The 20,434-nt window shown below is 40.8% G+C and overlaps 1 protein-coding gene across 1 annotated transcript in view; it reads left to right on the forward strand.

Moving 5' to 3' along the window:
• MYO10 (myosin X) overlaps positions 1 to 20,434 on the forward strand; it is a 162,435-nt gene that overhangs the window by 124,636 nt on the left and 17,365 nt on the right. The window contains exons 20-28 of the mRNA XM_042048727.1: positions 7,541 to 7,665; positions 7,812 to 7,926; positions 10,951 to 11,057; positions 12,033 to 12,242; positions 12,543 to 12,582; positions 13,012 to 13,914; positions 15,150 to 15,273; positions 16,471 to 16,714; positions 19,001 to 19,096. Of these exons, the coding sequence (XP_041904661.1) occupies positions 7,541 to 7,665; positions 7,812 to 7,926; positions 10,951 to 11,057; positions 12,033 to 12,242; positions 12,543 to 12,582; positions 13,012 to 13,914; positions 15,150 to 15,273; positions 16,471 to 16,714; positions 19,001 to 19,096 (1,964 nt within the window). The remainder of the gene's footprint in view (positions 1 to 7,540; positions 7,666 to 7,811; positions 7,927 to 10,950; positions 11,058 to 12,032; positions 12,243 to 12,542; positions 12,583 to 13,011; positions 13,915 to 15,149; positions 15,274 to 16,470; positions 16,715 to 19,000; positions 19,097 to 20,434) is intronic.

The following is a 20,434-nucleotide window of genomic DNA, read 5'->3' on the forward strand; positions in this document are numbered from 1 at the left end:
TGATGAAACTTTGTACCTTTCAGGAATAAGCTTAATACCAAGCACCATTATCTGAAGAAACCATGTTAGAGGGACCATGGTAACACGTTTTTATTGCTTTCAAGCATTTAATAGTGTATTTATATGCCCAGCCTGCCAGTAAATTGTCAAATAACAAAAAAATTTTGTAAAGTGTTGATAAAAAAGTCTGGCATGGAGGAGTGACAGTACAGTGGAAAAATTAAAAAAAAAAAAAAAAAAAGGGTGAGGTCTCAGTCTGTGTAAGTTATTTGATGACATGGAGGGTCAGGGTTTCTCCCTGCAGCTGGTCTGTGTGTAGCCTCAGCAGATGTGGAGTGGTGTGTGCACAAGTTTTCTTAACCCATAATGAACCATGGTAGTGTTGGTGTTGGTTGTCTTGACATGGGGTTGGTAAGGAAGGGTAGCTGTCCCTGCAATTAGTACTTCACAGCATGTTTCTTCATGGTAGGCCTGTGGCTCAGGCAGCCTGATTGATTTTCTTCAGAAGAAGCCTGCTGACTACTCACAATGTGGGGAGAATGAGGCCAGATTGGGGTTTAGTCTGCAGGGACTGGAAGCTTTAGTGAGGATGACCTCAGATGAAATGGCAACAGATTCCTCACAGGTGGAAAGGAGGGTCCATGAAAAGTTCCAGCTGGGGTCCATGCTGCGAGTCACACCTTCTGTCAGTGTGCTAAGACCCTGCCAGCAAGGCTTCAAACCTTAAATTCCTGTTTCCCAAATGCTTTTAATTGCCTGTCTCACATGGATGGTCCTGCAGTTCTGGGACAAACAGCCCATGGGACTTGCTGTGCATTTCAATGGAGTCCCTGAATAATGTATTCAAACAAGGGCTCACTTCAGCTGAAAGTTTAGGCAATCACAGAGCTCTAAATATGCCCTTAGAAAACTTTGGTATCTCCAGCATTTAAGCCTGTGCCTTTAACAATCTGTTCCTATTCCATGAAATTGTAACCAGTGTGTAAGAAATAGCAGTCATTCTGAGTAGCTAGCATTCCTCTGGGCTCTTATGAGAGAGGCAGCAAATCCTGGCCTCCTTTAGAAGAAATCATGGATACCTTTAAAAAGGAAGGTTCACAAAGAGGCTGTTGTGTATTTACTCAGGGGTAGCATTTAGTCCATACAAACCCATCAAAAAGATTACTCTGAAATGCAAGAGTACAAAGACAGTAACTAATAAAAAGTAGATTAAATAGCCCTGCAGTTGTGATTTTATTGTTGTTGATGAAAGCATGAAATCTCAGTGAGCCAGTCTGAATAATTTGAGCATCTTTTCCCCAACAAAGCAGTGGGGAGCTAGTTTCAGCTCTTTGCTGAATATAGTCAAGCAGGACCTGAAAAATGACCACAGCATCTTTGTGGATGGATCCAATTCAGCAGTGTCTTGACCAGGTTGAAATCTTTAAGCACTAGTGCAAATGTGTAGCAATGTACAGCCTCATAGCTCTTAAATGGATTGCAGTCTTAAAAATGTCCTTGGGATGCCCTTGCTTGTAAAGTAAGCTGGGTGACAGGCTGAATATAAATACAGAAGCATTTTCACATTCAGTTATTGAGTCTCCTGCTTTGACTGTTTTGGTAGAGTAGAAGACCGCTAAAATTACAGTGCTCCTTGTATTCAGTACTATTTTTAGCACAGGAAACTTTAACCTGTGGCATGAGAGTAGCTAATTTTGCAGTCTGTCTCTTATCTGAAATACCCAGGGCTGGAAGATGAGTGATGCAGGTCAGATGCAGTAACAGGAGTTGAAGTGATCAGCTAATGGTGTAAATGCTTGCTGCTGGTAAATGCAGTGCTTTCACTTCAGACCTGCAGACTGTAAAAAGAGCCAGCATGTCATTACTGAGCTTGCAGTGAAATCTGGCATGGAGTTTGCAGCAGAACTTTTCTGAGTTGGAATATACCCATGAGATTGTTGCAATATACCCATGTTCTTTTTCTAGCAAGCTACCACCAGCAGCATCAGTCGTTTTTAAAGGCTTTTTTTGGAGTTTTGGGGTGGGTGTGTGGAAAAGGGCCAGGAGAACTTTGGACATGTGAAATGCTTACTGTTATTTTAGGTTTATTCAAATATTCCTTGACTTGCCAGCATCATACAGTAGAAATCCCAAATAAATGTTAGTTGTGGCATGTTCTTTGTTTTTATTGTCCTGTATTTTTATGGTGTTTATCTGGAAACAAGTACTCTGCTACAGTAAGGGAATGCCTTTCAAAACAAAGCAGGTGTCAAACTTGTCTGTGTTTCAACCCAAACCTGTTCCAGTTAGAGCTGGCTGCATGCTGGAGAAAAATGTAGAGGGTTTCTTCCTTTGAAATAGGCTTTTAGTGAGTGGGACCTGATGCTCCAGGTCCGTGGGCAGGACATGCACAGATTTTAATGCTCCTTGTGCTGGAAGCACATCAATTCTGAGGTCAAAAATCTGTTGAATAAACTGTTATTACCAAAGCTGATGGTGCACATGAGTGAAGAAATGATGGCTAGAAAAGCAGGGGGTGAAATGATTTGTTGTAGGCAGGGGTATGACACACACAGCAGTGCAGCTGCAGTCTCCAGGTTTGACAGGCCTTATCTCTGCCTGTCCTGGTGTCACAGAGCATTTTCCTATTGCGGGCAAGGGCGTTTCCCTTTCACTTCTTTCAGGTTACTGGCTTGAATCCTTGACTCTCAGTACAGGCTGCCAAGCAGTACATTTGGATGAGAATCACTGAGCATAATTTGGTTTAAAAAAGCAAACAATGGGCATGCAGAATTCTTCAAATCAGTTCAGCTAGATTATAAATATTAGAAATAAAATTAGTCACATTTTTCAAACTTATCTGTGAGGAAAGCCTGGTGTTTGTTTTACTTGTGGAGCTGATGACTGAAATCAGAAGACCATGGGGACCATTTCAGAAACATCTAGCTTAGTAAGTCCTGCTATTTCTGACAAAATATACACATTTATATGTGAAAACTAATTCAAAACCCCCTATAAAACAGAGAACGACTGATCTCTTTTTAATTTCTGATTATTTTCTCCAGAGTAAAACTGAGGATTTAATTTTTGGAGTAAAAGAGCAGATATAAAGAAACTAAGACATTGGGAAAAGTTAACTGGTGTTTAAATCAAAAAATTACTTTTTTACATCTTCTTATCTGTTTCATCTTTTCTTTCTCTGCACGTATCTTCCACAAAAGGCTTTTCTAAGCCAGGAAAATCAACACTTTTGAGCCACAGTAGCAAAGCTGACATAGTTCTGCTCAAGTTCTTACAGAGAAATCTAGAAACAGGGGAGTGGGATTTTTTCACTTTCTCCTCTCACCCCCACCCCTCTGGCTAGTCTCTCTGTGAACTCCCTCCTGCCTAGATAAAGTCTGTGAGGCTGCTGCAATTCATCATTATTGTGCCTGTACTCTGGTAAGGCAGCCAGGAGTTCAGGGAGGAAGAAGGATTTCCACAGGATGAAGTCAGGTATCCTCTGTGTTTCAGCAGGTGATTGATTTGCACGGAATGAAAGTGTTGTGTTCTCTGTGTTATCCAGACCTTGGAGTCTTCACTAAGGGTGCTGTCCGAGGAAAGGGGATGGTGTTTTTTCTTAAAGCTCAGTCAGGCTGTAATCTACAGAACTATTTTGTCATTAAAATTATGTGTAGGTGTTAGATGTCTGTCGTAATGGCTGCTTCTAATTGTGATTTCAGGCAGAAGCTTTGCCCTTTAGGAGACTGACTACAGATCAGAGCAAGCATTTAGCAGTCTAAGGAACCAAAGTCTCGCCAGCAGAGACTCCAGGTCATATTAAAGTCTTGGCTTTGGTGCTGTCTGGCGCAAATTCAGTGGGGACTTTTGGATCCAGGAAATAATGAATTACAAGTTGTGTCTGCACCGCAAAAATAAAGCACCCTTATCATGTGGAACAGACCTGGCTTGTAGCTATTAATTTCACATTGATATTGCTCAGTGCCCTAATATGACTTGACTGATGTGATTCTAGCTGTTGTCCGGTGGTTTTGTGTGCTGGAGTGGTTCAGTGCCGCCATTCCGTGATAAAAGTGAAATATCTATTGAAAATTTAGTTGATTGTATCTCAGAGACAATTTTGGAAGCTATCTGTTGACCTCTACTGTTGCCTTATCTTTTGTAAATTTGATCTTATTTTTCAGGAGTCTTAGTTTTAGGAATTCTTTCAAATTTTTACTGTGGAAGATGTATTGTTTTAAAATCAGTTATGGTTCTGTTGTCTATCTGAAATTTTCCTAGAGAATACAATTGCTTCCCAAGTGTTCATTTGTGAAACAAGTCAAGCTTTAACAGCAATACTGGTAGAAATTTAGCAGACCCCAGAGATGAGTCCTGTCCTGTATTACTTTGGTATCAATCGAAAAGTTAGCTTGCTTACCGCAGGAGGTCTGAAGGAGCACCAGTAAAGAGGGAAGGCTCATCCAGCTGCACAGATAACCCTTTGCCTGGAGATTTGATACTGTTGAAGGTTTAACTCATTGCTGCTGTTAGGGTGGAGATGGTTGTCATTCTCTCTTAGAGGGTCTGCAGTTCAGTAGTGGGATATGTGCAGTTCTTGCACTCTGGTTGATTTTTTTTAATTGTGAGGAGTTCTGCTGGAAGTTATGCTTAAGGTTATCCCTGCCGGCAAATGTTTATGTGATTGAGGCTGAAATCCTCTTCCTCCACAGAGTAAAACCACCTGAGGCAGTAATACCACCCTGTGTATGGTGGATATGCTGGATGCTGTGGTGGTTTGCATGGGACTGCACTTGTTGCTTCTGGTCGGTTTGTTTTTATTAGATGTGGGAAACCCTGTGCGCATCTTTGGCATTTAGGGTTTCAGCTCCCTCTTGACCAGCAGCAGCTCTTCTCCACAGTGAGGACTGAAGAGCTGCTGTGGTGGGGGTTCAGTCAAAACCCCCAAGCAATGGTGACGGAGGGGGTATCTTTTAGTATTTCATATTGAGAAGCATAACTGATGAGTCCAGCACATCTCTTACCACCAACCCTCAGTTTGCTCGAAGCAGCTGTACTTGTTGCAGATGTAATTCCATTGATATGCCAGGAGGATTTGACGCTTCAATTTAATGTCTCATGTGTCTGTGAGTAATTAAAAATAGCGAGTAATGTAAAGTGATGGAGTGATTGAAGTATGTGATTAAAGTTGCAATGGTCTCTGTGTTGTCCTGTGTTGATACCATACTAACGTCTCTTGCAATGTTTCATGCTTTTTTTAAAAAATGCCGGTGTTTGAAGTTAGGTGTGAAGTCTGTGTGACAATCCTACCTTCTGGTGACAGAGCAGGGCTGTTGCAAACTTTTGTAGTTGCAGGGAAAATGTTACCAAAATGTTGCTTCTTCCTCTGTGTTTCAAGTTTTTTAGAACAGTAACATGAGCTTTCAAGCCAGGCGTGGTGCTGACTTTTGACTTAAGTGCCCGGAGGTGGCAATAAAAGGGTTAGATGGTACAGCAACCATCTGTCTCTCAAAGCAAGAGCTACTCCCTTGCAGAGGGAGAGGCTGCCTAGTGAGAGAGACATCTGTCATGTCACTGGCATTTCGCCTGGCTGTGGTGTATCCCCACTCCCATCCATGCATCTGCCTCCCCTTCTCAACACACCAAAAATGCTGCTGTGTTTGCAAGTCTTGTGAAAAATGCCACCTTTTGAGCCAGCAAGTTTGGGTGGGGTAAAAGGACTAAAAATAATTTTAGTGTTAAAGAAAAAAGAAGAGCTGTGTGTGCTTGTGGCAAGCATCATCCTTGAGTAATACGGGGTGAAAAGCGAAAGCTTTTCCTTACAACTTTTGTGTGTACATCTGTGTCCATTCCTTGCCTTTCCCATCGGGCATCATCAGCCACCTGCACAGAAGGAGGCAGGCAGGTGTGTGCATGGACATGCAAAGGGCAGCTTTGCCAGGCTGGTTCCCTGACGCTTGGATGCCATACAGTGGGCACGTACAGGAAGTCCTGTTGGCAATACCAGCCGTGACAATGTCGATATCCTCACTGAAAGCAGTCATGCTGCGTGTTCTCTGAAATACAGGGATTTTACTCGCGGTGGCCAAATCCAAATGAAACTCGTTGTTGAGAAAGATGAGTTTGTTCTCACCTTCCACAGAGGTGTTTTCTCCCTCTGGTGTCACCACTAGCACACAGTGCTTTGTTTTGGTTTGTGAGTAAAGGCACTGATGGAAAAGGTTGTATTGGATAGTTAAAATGAACTTCTGAGTCTGTGCTTTCCTGAAGGTACTTTTTATAAAAAGTTAAAATATGGGGGTGTAATTTATTTGTTAAGTTGAATTTATTTGTCAAGTTAAAATTTGGAGGAGTAATTTGTTTGCTAAGTTGAACAAGAGGCATGATTAAAGCCAGTTAATAAATGCCAAGACAGTCGTCTGATTGACAGTTTCCCAGGGCTTGATCTTGCTGTCATTTCTGTCAGCTGAAGAACTTCAGATCTTAATGTGAACCATTGACTGTATCTGTGAGATCCCACTCCTGAACTTCTTCTTGCAAAATACTAAACACTACTCCAGCTCTGCAAATGGCTGCAGAGGAGGGTCAGCTGATGGGTTAAAGTGGATGATGATAATTCATGCTGATGAATTAAATGGGTGTTTGCATGTGGTGGCATTTCCGTATGGGGGTTGCCTGTGTTTTGCCATGCAGCAATTAGTGCTATCTTGAGCAGCTTTGCATGGCTCTGTCTGGGTTACCTCAAACCATGGGGAAAACATAGGTGACTTGGGGGGTTCTCAGATGGGATGAGAGCATTCCTGAGGCTCCCAATGGCAGAACCATACTGATCAGTATTCACAGGTTTTCACAACTGAGTGGCTGTGGGGTTTATCTGTTTTCAAAATGGAAAACAATGCTGGAAGAACTTCAGGCAAACTGAGGGAAACTTCAGATAAGCAGGGTGGGGTTCTGTTTACAGAAGAGAATAGTTCTACTGTTCAGAATAGCAGTAAATGGAAACTCTTTTAAATACAACTTATTTAAGATTTGAGGTACCACTGGCAAACTTTCATCACTATCCATAGCAGATAATTGTCAGTACACTAAAGACTGAATTATCTGTCCTTCTGGTTTTGTTTTTTATTAAATCCATATCAAACCAATGCATTTATGTATCTTCAACATTTGGAATCATCTACAGGGACTTTAAATTCAATTGCTGAAGAAGCAAAATAGTCGAGCTTATAGCTGTTGACCTGTTAGCTGCCTGTGCTTCTTTCTGTTGTTTCTTCCTGCACAGCAATGGCCTGCAAATATACATGAAATGGAAAGAGACAGTTGATTAGATTAAATGGTTATAAATGCTCTGTCTATGGGAATGATATTCTGTAATTACCCTGTGATTTCCATTCTGAAGACATTTTTATATGCTCAGAACTGCTAGTATCCTTTAAGACATTGTGTAGCCAGTTATTAGCCTTTGTGCATTTCAGATTCATACAACGTGCCCTTTCTTTATTTCCCCTGACATCTCTAACCATTGCTATTAAAATTGTTGTTTTGTACCTGCTCATTTCAGATGCCAGACCAGTTTGATCAGACAGTGGTGCTTAATCAGCTGCGCTATTCTGGGATGTTGGAGACAGTCAGGATTCGGAGGGCTGGTTTCCCAGTCCGGAGGCCCTTTCAAGACTTTTATAAAAGGTAAACACACTGACTTGTGGACTTCAAATGGAAGTCACAGGTACAAGTCAATATTCCTGTGTCGAGGAATAGAAGTAAAAATAATCATGTGGCAAAAATAGAACTTAATTTCTTAAGTGAAGCAATAAATACTTTTTGGTTGCCAGGTATAAAGTCCTCATGAGAAACTTAACTCTCCCTGAAGATTTAAATGAGAAATGTGCCGTCCTACTTCGTCTGTATGACAACACAAGCACTGAATGGCAGCTTGGTAAAAATAAGGTAAAATAACCTGAATGTGCAAATTGTGGTGCTGATGCATGTACAAAGCTGAGGGGACAGGATTTAGACTGCACAGCTGCAGAGATGTAGTTCTAATGGCAATTATTTCTGGCCTTAAAAGAAGCTGTGCATGCCTGTTGGTGCTCTTGAAACTCTTATAGCAACAATTAATGGCTGTGCTGAGCAATTTGCTATGTAAGGGACTTAGAAACTGACTGGTGATTTCAGTCACAGAGAAAGGGTCCACCTGAATTTTCTGTCACTGCTCACAATTGGCAGCACTGGTGAGGATATGAACTTAAAATGTGGTATTTGGATTTTTTCATTTTTAGAAGTATGGAGCATCTGGGGTAACACTTTTGTTCTGCAGGGAGCTCCACTCATACTGGTAAACCGACCTAACCAATACTTCTTCAGTGGCAGAAATCAGGGAGAAGAATTTTAGCCAGTATTCATGTGGCAGAATTGAGCTCCAAGGGTGTTTGCCATCCTAGTGTGAGTCTTTTCCAGAGGTATATTAGGCCTTGATATGTGTTCTACCAGACAACCTGAGCTTTGCCCACGGTGTTTTTTTTCTTAAAAAAAAAAAATCGAATTATTTTAGAATAAATTAAAGAATCAAATTTTAACTTGAGAAATAAAACAATCCAGGTGCTTTTGTGTGCTCATTTTGCAAGTTTGATTGTAGACAACAGCTTGCAATTTGTGCTCTTGGACTTCAGCAAATGATGTGAAAGCGTTGCAGACTCGGGAGAAGATTCCCCATTTCACGATTTGAGATTTCCTAAATATTAAAAACATTTTAAAAAACTTTTTAGTGCCATAAGGTAGCAAAAATATTTTGTAAAATCTGATTGATTTCTGTAGGAAATGCTCCTCCTCTCACCCTATTCTCCCCACAGCTGGATGGTTTGGAAGGGTTTCTTCCATTCCTCTGTATGCTTAAGGGGTCTTAGATTTGTATTGGGAAAGTTGTTTTAATCATTTTACAGTCGCTGTAAGAAAGAAGAAAGAATCTGAAATACTCTGATGGCAATTGATGCCATCTTCCATCCAATTTTGGATCCGAAGGCTTGGACCTTGGAGAGTGCTTTAGCATCTTAGGGATGTATGTTTATCAGAAATTGTTTTAATCAACTGCTCATCAGGACCTTGGCAGGAGCCAGAGCTCTGTTTTAACTTCCCTTACTGTGGCATGGGCTCATCCTCCCCCAGGAGCTGCCTGCGCATTTGTGAGACTTCAGAAACAGGAGAAGAGCACAAGAGGACACTGGTTTCAGACTGAACATGGGATGAGGCACTATCCTGCCCCTATATTATTTAAAAGGGATGATAATGACATTGTAATGATTTGGCTTCAGTGTGATTTTTTTTTTCTTGTCTTTTACATCTCAAGCTGCAATGCACCTGGTCAGGAAAAGGCATTAGCCTGAGCTTAACATCCGTTTTTGTTCCAGAAGTAGCTGAACACTTTTCTGAAGAATTTTGTTGTGTTTTTGAAAGCCTGTGTGCAGAGCAAAGAAAAATTGCCCACTGAGTGAAAGGAAAGGCTTTTTCCATGAGGGAAAACTTCATATAGAAAGAGCTCTGCCCAGTGCAGCTTGGACACTGGGACCTTGAAACTTTCTGTGGGACTTTTTCTGTTCCCGTTTCTTGGGTAATTCATGCTAGAGAGTCTCTTTCTAGCTTTGTTCAAAACCCACAACTGTGCCTGTCCTTGAGTGTGCTTTGAGAGTGCTGCTTTGGCTTTGATGATGGGCTTTTTTTTCACGTAAACTCAGAGGAAAAACCAGCTGCTTTTGCATTTAAACACCCCTAAAAGTCCACTGGGGTTGGTTTTTTTGGGGTGGAGAGGAGGGGCAAGGGGGTTGCTGGATTTTTTGGCTGGATTTTTGGGGTTTTTTTTCACATCAAGAGAAAGCACCCAGCACTTCAAGATGCATTCCTGCTTTTAGATGTCTTTGCAGCCCTCCTTCCTCAGCAGAGCCCACCCTGTCCCTGAGCTTTCTCATGGCTGTGTTGTGGTGTGCAGCCTGGCTCTCATCCCACATAATCAAAGTGTCACTGAACTGGCTATTTCCAGCTGCCCATGTGTTAGGCAGCAGCATGCCAGGCTGTTGTCACCTATAGCTGACACCAGCATACTTGGCCTTTAAAAAAGAAAAGTTGAGAAGAGCTGGAAAAAGTGCTGACAGCAGATAGCTCACCAGCATGTGAGTGTGTGGCAAAGAGCAGATGTCAAGGCAGGTGGAAGAGGGAAGCTGCCTCCCTCATGCCCCTGCTTGACTGGAGAAGCAGTTTTACTCATTTAAGGCAAAATAGGCCATGTTAGCTCAGTTTATGTCAATGCCATGTGCTAAAGCTGCCTCTGAAAGGCACTTAGGCAGTGCAGGTGAATGATGCAGGTTAGTGCTTGGAAGAGAGCCTGGGAAGCATTCTGTCTGTGAGAGGATGGCTGACTGTGCTGGGGTGTCTGGCCCTGGCAGCCCTCTCCATGTAATGGCAGAAAAACACAGTGAGTCGATGTGAACAGGAAGGCACTCTCATTTCTGCTTACTTCTGCAGTGCTGCAGCAATGTCCTTGGAAGCAGCAAGCTTTGTAAGGGGTTGTGGAGCCTGATGTGACTGTGAAAAAAGTAGATTATTGGGGTGGTATTTCTGCCCCTCTGATTGGAAAGTTCATGTGTAGTCCTGCACCTTCTTTGGCCTGTGTTATTCTGGTGGGAAAGGCTGTTTAATGAATCCAGTAATTACGTTGCATTTGGAAAAACCCTGCTCCTAATTAAAAGTTGAATAGAGTAATCTAACTCTTCCCACTGAAATCCAGAGCTAGAGGATCATCTGCAGGGGTTTTCTTTTAGGAGGACTACATTTTGTGGTTCTCTTTTCTGCTGAGGAAATCGTACATTTTTCTCTGCATTCAAAGCTGAGGCTTGCTGCTTGGAATGACATTGGTAGCACCCTGGCTCTCCGTCAAATACGATGCTCACCAAAATTTGTTAAGCCAGAAGTTTTCTTCTGTAGGTGTTTCTCCGGGAGTCCTTGGAACACAAGTTGGAGAAACAGCGAGAAGTGGAAGTCACCAAGGCAGCAATGATTATCCGAGCACACATCTTAGGTTATGCAGCCCGGTAAGTGACTAGATGAGAATATTAATAGTAAGGATTTGAAATAAATGGATGAGTTGTCAAGAAGTTAAATCCTTCTGACACAATTCTCAACTTTTCTTAGGGGCCAGGCGTTCAAATCCTGTAAGTGGCCTTTGAAAATAGCAGCTGAAAATACCCATGAATAACACAAAGTTTGAATTGTTTTAATATAATGAATTGGACAGTACAGAAATTTGGAGGTCAGCCAGTATCCATCTGATTGTATCATGGCATGTAGCATGGTAGGAACTCTAGCTGGATGGCACCTAGTGGGGCTGCTGCCCCAAGTTACCAGCTGAGATCCTGATTTATCTTTGCTTTCTCATGGTAAGAAAACAGAAGGAAAATAAAGCTAATCCATTTGGTTCTTGGAGAACCAAGACATTATGTTACTGATTAATGTTTCACTTGTTTACCTGGCTTCATGCATTATCTGTTAGGTGGACTTGTTCATCCCCTCTGTTTATTTCTCTGCTTTTTCTACAAGTCAGTTGAGGACAGTTTAAGGAAGCTTGTTTGCATAATGAGGTAATTTCTTTTCATGTGCATATTAGTCCTGTTCTTACCAGTATGTTACTTAAAAACTATATCCCTTTTTTAATGACACCTGTCCTGCTATCTATGGTCTTTCTTTTCAGAGATGTGGGATGACTGTGTTGATGATATGTGATGATATGTGTTTTTTCTCTGCATGTGCACACACACAGAGAACTGTCTTTTTAGCATCTCCTTGGCAGGGGCATAAGAACATGTAAGACGTGCATTTCTTTAATGAAGACACACACAGTGCTGTCAAGAAATGAGAGAATCTTGCTTCTCAATGGGAGAAGAAAGTGAGCAACAGTGGGGAAACTATCTCAGAGCTATAATTATCATGGGCTCGTTATTGCAGGTCACCACGGCAAGATCCCTCACAACTGTTTCATTAGAAATTTGCTTCTTTTTTTCTCCCCTCAGAAAACGGTATAGAAAGGTTCTCTACTGTGTGGTTGTGATACAGAAGAACTACAGAGCATTCAGTGGTAGGAAGAAGTTCCTGTGCCTGAAGAAAGCAGCCATGGTCCTCCAGAAGCAGTGGCGAGGCCAGCTTGCTCGGCGTCTTTACAGGGAGCGACTGGAGGAGAAGCGGAGACAAGAGGAGGAAAGAAGAAAAGAGGAGGAAGAAAGGTGCAGTCTCTGTCTTATATCACTCTCCTGCATGTGCCATATTAGGTGTTGGTCTGAAAGCCTTTATTTCAGGCTATTCTTGAACAAGTGATTTTAGAAACCTTGCTGATTTTGCTGAAAGACGCGCGTAGCTATCATGGTAGTTTCATATTCACAAACATATTCGTGGTGATCTTATTTTTGGCTGTCTTTTCCAGGTGGCAGATGATCTCTGTAAGCTGAGCTATTGCCCTAGCAAAGGAATGTGATGAGCTTATGTTGAGCTTAATTGACTGACTTCTTTTCTTCACTCACTTTTAGGGAAAGACAAAGGCAAGAAGCAGAGCGTCTTGCCCAGCAGGTAAATGATATTCTTAATGCTTTCAGCCACCCTGTTTATTTGAGTATCTCAACCCAGCAATTAAAAAAATAAAAAGTACCTGTAGCATTAAAACTAAACTAATTGCAGGAGCTGGCAGATAAAGCCAAAGGAAACTCAGTATAGTTGTTTGCATGGAAATTTCCTTCACCTGGTGCTTCATTTAATTTCCAGAAAAGTTTGCATTTTCTGCACATATTTGGACTTCCTCTCCTCAGCTATCTCTGAGCAAATGTAATCATGCTTTAATTTTTTTTCTTTTTCTTTCCTTTTCATTTCTTGCTGATATGAAGGTAGGGCTCCTTTTAAATGAATGAGCATGGTGGAGTATAGTGCTTTAGAAATAAATTTTTAAAAAGAATCTTGCATTTAGGGGCCTAGTTTATTTTGTTTCATTTTGTTTTTATGCAGGCTGAAGAAGAGAGAAAGAAGCAGGAACTGGCTGCCATTCAGAAAGCCCAGAAGGAGGCAGAGCTGAAGCAGGAGGTGGAGAAGCAGAAAGAAAGCAGACAGGTGGAAGAAATCCTGCGTCTGGAAAAAGAAATCGAAGACCTGCAGCGTGTGAAGAAGCAGCAGGAGCTGTCCTTGACAGAGGCCTCATTACAGAGGCTGCAGCAGCGTCGAGATGAGGAACTCCGGCGGCTTGAGGATGAAGCCTGTCGAGCAGCCCAGGAGTTCCTGGAATCTCTGAACTTTGATGAGATTGATGAATGTGTCCGAAACATTGAGAGGTCTCTCTCTGTGGGCAGTGGGTATCCTGCTGAGCTGGCTGAACAGACTGGAAATGCCTGCGGTGAAAAGCCCAATTTTAACTTCAGCCAGCCATATCCTGAGGAGGAGGTAGATGAGGGCTTTGAAGCTGATGATGATGCATTTAAGGATTCGCCCAACCCGAGTGAGCATGGCCATTCTGATCAAAGGACCAGTGGCATCAGAACAAGCGATGATTCCTCAGAAGAGGATCCTTATATGAATGATACTGTGGTGCCAACAATTCCTGCTGCTAGCGACGCCATGGTCATAGCTCCTGCCCATGACACAGTGAGTCTCCACAACTCTTCAAGTGGCGAATCCACCTACTGCATGCCAGAAAATGTATCCTGCAGACCCCCAAATTCTGTGGAACTTATTTCTCCTGACGGAGACTATGATTACGACCAAGACGATTACGAAGATGGTGCTATCACTTCTGGCAGCAGTGTGACCTTCTCTAACTCGCACAGTAGCCAGTGGTCACCGGACTACCGGTGCTCAGTGGGGACATACAATAGCTCTGGAGCATACCGGTTCAGCTCTGAGGGAGCTCAGTCTTCTGTAAGTAGCGTTGTTTTTATTACCTAATAATTGATAGGTGCTTTCTGATTATTTTTTTCCCTGCTGTTCAGCTGTAGACTCACTGTAGCTGTTCTTAGAAAACATTGTGTAGCGTGATTGGCTCAGAGCACCTATGGAAATAGTGGTCTGTTGCCATCTAGATGCCACTGCGATGAGTGCATTAGAGTTAGAGGCAGCTCAGATGCTGTTTGCAGTCCTGGGCTTCTGCACACATGTGATTTTAACTGCTTTAATGCAGCACTGTGTGTTACTTGGTGAGGAGCTCAGTGCACAGCAAAGTTCTTCTCTGTGCATGAGTTTGGAGTTGGGGTACCAGGTAGCATGTTGGGGAATTGATTTCAGGAAAACCAAATTTATTTATATGTGCAAGTTGCAAGAGTATTGAACAATGAGATGCTTGCAGAAGTCCCTGACATCCAGGTGTTATTTTGAGATTATTTGGAGAGTAAAGTTCACACAATGGCAAATGCTTAAATTATTGAGGCAGAGACACACATTCTGCAGAGCAATTTTTCAGTGCTGTTTACTGAGTATACAGTGGGGTTTCCTTCTACAAATATTTTTGAAAGAATATGGTTTCTTCTACCACTCATCCAGTGCTTCTGTGAGACTGTCTGATTGGGAAAGTGAAAAGGTATTTCAGCAACACTGACTTGTTTAGAAGGAAAACTTTAACAACAGAATATCTTCTGCATTTGAGGCAGTGATAAGCCTCGTGGGTGTTGGGACAAGTTGACAGTTCTTGCCTGAGAAAAAAGCACTTTTAGTGTTTTTTTGTTGAGGATGCCTTCCTGCTGCATGACTCTGGATGTGTGTCAGATACAGAACAGAAATTCTGACTTTCTGGGGTGAGGGTGGAGGAAAGCTAATACCACAGCTTGTGCAAAGTTTCTTTTTCAATACTTCTGTAAGCTGTTCCCCACAGCACTTCAGTGATCGGGGCAGGTAGCACAAGGTAACCTATCCTGACCATACTGTTGCAAAGGGATAACTTTCCTGAGCATCTACAAAGCTTTTTCACAGATTGTTGTGTAATCAAACAGCTTAAGCTGCAACTTACTACAGTGTACTCCTTCCTTTGTTAGCTGGGTGAAAACTAATGAGGAGTCATGTCCTTCCAATACATGATAGCTGTTTTAGCTAGAGACTTCTAAACTAACTTTGTCTAAACTCTTTCCTGAGAAATTATGACCTTTCTTTCCTTTCTTGTGTAGTTTGAAGACAGTGAAGAAGATTTTGACTCCAGGTTTGATACAGATGATGAACTTTCCTACCGGAGGGATTCTGTCTATAGCTGTGTCAGCCTGCCCTACTTTCACAGTTTTCTGTACATGAAAGGTACTGAATCAGAATTTGCTAAACAGACAAAATAACCAGAAATATTTATTGTATATTACACTCCGGTTCCTGTAGAGTTACGCTATTTTCTTATTTTTCAAAGGGTGGTGGAAAAGTGACTTTATTTAATTTGAGCTGTTCTCAAGTTATTTGCAGTGGCTTACATCTAGCAGTGTTTTTCCCCTCTGCAAAAGTATAAGTACAAAAAAACAAGTCACAAAGTGAAATTGTACCAAATCTGCTGATTCCTGCTCTCAAAACCTTGTAACACAGACAGCATTCTACAATGCAGACCAATTTTACTGACCTTAGTAGAATTTTGCTTTGGATCTGGAAGACATGACAAAGGTTCCATGTAGCAAAGGGGTGTAAGAGACTGAAAGAACATACACAGGAGTTCTCTGGTTAAAATTCTTGGATTTGTCTTCTGATTGATAGTAAATTATAATCTAGATGAACCATTGTATGATTTCATATATTATACCTGATTTTCCTGGAGTAGGAACAGTCATGAGTCTACACACCACAATGTTCGTGTGAAAAATAATGCATTCCACAGTAGCATGGCTTTTACTTTCTGACATAGCTGGCAGTCACTTTTTGTGGAATGACAGGAGCATATTGGTTTGGTTAAGGTTTTTATGACTGTGATGTAACTCCAGTGCAAGATGCATTGCCTACTCTATGGCCACACTTTGTTATGACCGAGCTCACACTGGTGTATTTCCTACTCTAAACACAGCTTTGTTGGGTTTTGTGGTTTTGAGTTAAACATCCTTACCTCCTAATAACTTGGTGAGAGGAAAGAGCTTAATGCTAAATTTTTTTTTAGATTATCACTGAAACACATTGAAAACTGTCTTAAAGATCAGATAGTCATGTGCAGCAAGACTTTTCAGTAATTTATTATTACAGATATGTTATGTATACGTATATGTAATATATATATAAAAAACGTTTATTTTTGTAATACAGAGACTTAGTACAATTTATAATTTAAGGGTGTTTAGATTGACAATAATATTGGTGGCCATAAGGATATGCAAAAATGAGGTTTTGTGGCTTACAGCAGAAAGTCATTTTAACTGCAGTGTTGTTGGTCAGCACCTTCCAGTTTTGGTGGGGTCACAGCTTCTATTTTATAATACAGTTGTTTGTTTTAACTACATATAAACCCACATTTGTCTCTCTTGCCAGGTGGCTTAATCAACACATGGAAGCGACGCTGGTGTGTCCTGAAAGATGAGACCTTCCTGTGGTTTCGTTCTAAGCAGGAAGCCCTTAAGCAGGGTTGGCTTCACAAAAAGGGGGGTGGATCATCTACACTTTCCAGGAGGAACTGGAAGAAAAGATGGTTTGTTCTCAGACAGTCCAGGCTGATGTACTTTGAAAATGACAGTGAAGAAAAGCTAAAGGGTGCCATGGATGTCCGAACTGCCAAGTAGGTTTATATGGTTTTACGTTAGCCGTGGTTCCTTCTGAGTACTTCTTGGGGCTCAGTCTGGGAAGGTATTGAGTGCCCTGCCTACAAATTGTGTGAATGCAAGCATGAGAGTGTGTGTGGTGAAGTTAGTGAAAGCAAGTGTTGTCCTTAGCTGGCTCTCTCTTAAGTCTAGAGAGTGCTCCAGAGCTAAGCCAGTGCCAAATACTTCAGAAAACTGCTGCTGTAATGAACCCCTCTATGCTTTCTCCCAGACTAGAGGCCCTACTTAGTCTGTAATGATTCCCAAGGCAATTTGGGGCATGTTGCCAAGTCTGTAGCTGCAGGCAAACCCAGAATGAAGAGGGTGGAATTAATAGGCCCCAAATATATTGAAGTTCGCATGGGTCAAAGCTGAATCTTCTGGATCTTTTTTTCATGCTTTAAATAATTATGGTAGTGTAGGAAAGTATTTAAAATGCATATATTCATTGAAAAAACAGAATTACTGAAACCTAATAACTGATGTCTTGTTACCTGAAGTTCCTTGTGCCTAAGAATTTTACGCTTCCTGAAACATGCATAAAAGCAGTTTTCTACTGGATGGTATTTGTCCTTCTAAACAATCTAGGATTATCTACCTAATTTAAAAATTAGGGTGTGCTAACATTAGTAGTCCCATTTCTCTATAAAGTGTACCTAAGCTTTCATCCAAAGCAGAGAAAAACAGAAATGGTTTCTAACACTCAATTCTACTCTGTGCCTTGTAATCTGCAACTACCCAATTTATTCTGTTACTTTAAGGGAGCTTAAACTAAATTGAAATCTTAGATTAATCTTTTCTTTGGCAGTCCTGGCTTGAGCCTGATTTCAAGTAGTACAGAAAATAGTTTCAGTGAGAATCCTGACTTGCTCTTGAAAAACCAATGGCCTGGTGGCTTTCAAGTAAATCTCTGAATAAAAGCTGAAGATCCTACCATATTTTTTTTGTTAAAACTGGATTTGACTCTGTCTCATGTACCATAGCATTTATTTAGCATATTTTTATAATATGTTCAATCAATAATTCTTTTTTTTCGTCACTACCTCATTGCTTCATTGGCTGTGTCTTGTAGAAGTTCTTTGCGGCATAAAAAATTAAAAATAAAAAAAAATTAAAATTAAAATTGTCAGACGAAGGTTGTTGAACCTAGTTTGAGCTGTAGGTTCAGTCAATGACTATTTGTGTATAAACTAGGTAGAAGAAAGGGTACATGTATATAAAGAACTGTGTGTCGTAAGAAATAAACAATAGCTTTTCTAGATAATGTTAATATTTACTGAATGCATTCCTAACCTATAATGCAACTCACATATTTCACCACTCTCTACTAGGGACCCTGTTCAATTTTTAAAATCTCAAGCTGAGTCACTTAAAACACAGAACAGGGAGGTACTCTATTGGACACTGTTACTGGGTGGGAAGGAATCCAAAATGAAGAAAACAATACAGAATTACAGCTTTTTCTTTTGATAGCAGATAGGTCATCCTCCTGAGTCTGACAAGCAGAGCTTGCATATATTGTTAGTAGGACAGAGATTTATGAGAATAGTAAGGCTGATAAGGAAATATAGCCAGTTAAGGAAATAATGAACTTCAGACAAATACAGAAAAACAGCAAAAAGGAAATTAAGTTTATTTCTTAAGCCACAGGAAAATCTAATACAATACTTTAATTATTGCTTAAAATCTTCACAGTTGTTTTTATATCAATAATTAAATTTCCAAACTAAAAATTAGAAATATGTAATTTTTCAGCAGATGAGTGCTTAACTTTTTCTGGAAGTCATGTTTGGAATTGTCTTTATGCTGACTCACAACCACACAGATTCACTAATCCAGGTTTTGTTTGCTTTCAGTTTTCAATCTTCAAGAGCTTTCTTTTTACCACTCCAAAAAACACTTTGTTATGCAGTCAGTTCAAAAATATATCCATTTCTCAACTCAGTTATCTTTGCCTCTCTTGAGGTTTGATGATGCATTGCTTTTTCTTTAGTTCTTCGTAAAATGGTAACAGAATAGTCAATTTGGTATAGTGACATTCTTAGTAGTTTGAATATTTGTACTGTGTAGGCAGAAAACACAGCTGTAGTTCAGTGAACTAATACTCTGTCTGATAAATCATGTTGTGAGTCTTGCAAATGAACCTGATGAAGACTGACTGCTGTTGTAAGTATCAGTAGTTTGTGAGCTTCTCAGCAGGACAGAGTTTTTTCAAAATGTTGACAATCTGTAGTGCTCAATCTTGGTGTTTTTCTTTTTTCCAGAGAGATTGTTGATAATACAGGCAAAGAAAATGGTATTGATCTAATAATGAGTGATAGGACCTACCACTTAATTGCTGAATCTCCTGAGGATGCAAGGTATGAAAATCATCAGGCCTATCTTCTTTTCCTTATCTTTTCCTTTTTAACCTCTACGCCATTCTGACTTCGGCTCGTCACTAATTTGTTTGACCACTGTCACAAAATATTCGGGCTGTGTTAAACATGTTGCTTTTAACATGGTTTTTGAAAGGCCTGCTGAGGAGAAAACCTTGTGGCAGACAGCTACTGGGAAGAGTCAGATTGCCAGTGAAAATTTGCCCAGAATTTGGCTGTTATCCATGTGTTACTAGCAACTTTCTGAAACAGCTTGTCTGTAGAGAGGAAGTCGTTAGCCACTGATGTTTGGCTTGTGGATTACCCTCCTGTGTTTAGCTGCATCGATCAAATCAATATTTCAGACCTTGTAGTCTGGCTGAAATGAAGCATTTTGTTCTCAGGGGTGGGATCTGTTTGTCTAAGCAGAGCCTAAAATTTTTTCAGATGGAAATTGTAATGCAGTCGCTGTATTTTAGAGCAAAAGCATATTCATGTCAGAGGAGTGTGTAAGAGAATGCTTCCCTTTCTACATATTTAAAAGGGTCTTGCTTTTGTTGCTATAGGATCCATATCTAACCATAGGGGGGAGGCAGTAGGTGAGGAGCAAGTCTGACTTGTCAGATCAGTTGTAGAGCATCTTTAAGAAAAAAATCCCTGTGCTACAGTTCATGCAAGATAATAATATGCTTGCCTATAAAAATCAAGCATTTAAATAAAGTTAACTTAGTAATCAGAGCTTATTACCCATTGCCTTGCTGCCCCAAGGCCAGAATACAGGATGCCTTTGTCAACATCACTTGAACTACTTTGCTCAGAAGCCTCAAAAGTTGTTTGGTGTTCTGTTCTTTGTAAAGGTAGAACACCTTCTTGTGTCACAGGACCCTGAGTACAGATGTAGATGTAGCAATGCAAAATCTTTTCTCCTTTTTTTAGGCCTCCTTAAAGTTATCCTTGAAATAACTTAGGACCTTTCTAGCAGTTACTATTAAGATTCTTGTGGGATGTAAGCATGCTTTAAAACTAAGGCATAGCTAAAGTCTCTTCTACCAGACATGTACATACCCTAGGGACCAATAAGCAATTATCAGCACACAGACTTGTCTATTGCCATGCATCTCCTTCATTTCTTTCTTAAAGATGGAGGAGGAGACACTGCACGCTCTTGTTGTGTAGAGTACGAATAACAAACCAGCCAGATTAAATTACCTTTTACCAGTGTATTTCATGTTTCTTTTTTCTCACTCAATGCAGAGACTTAATGAGGGAGATGTGTAAGGATTTGCAGACAGGCTTAAGTCAAAGCCTTGTTAACAAAGCCTTGTGAAGTATGAATCATTG

The sequence above is a fragment of the Corvus kubaryi genome, unplaced genomic scaffold (assembly GCF_017639235.1).
Source record: "Corvus kubaryi isolate FWS band 111438036 unplaced genomic scaffold, C.kubaryi_AGA036_p1.0 68, whole genome shotgun sequence".
Taxonomy (NCBI): Eukaryota; Metazoa; Chordata; class Aves; order Passeriformes; family Corvidae; genus Corvus; species Corvus kubaryi.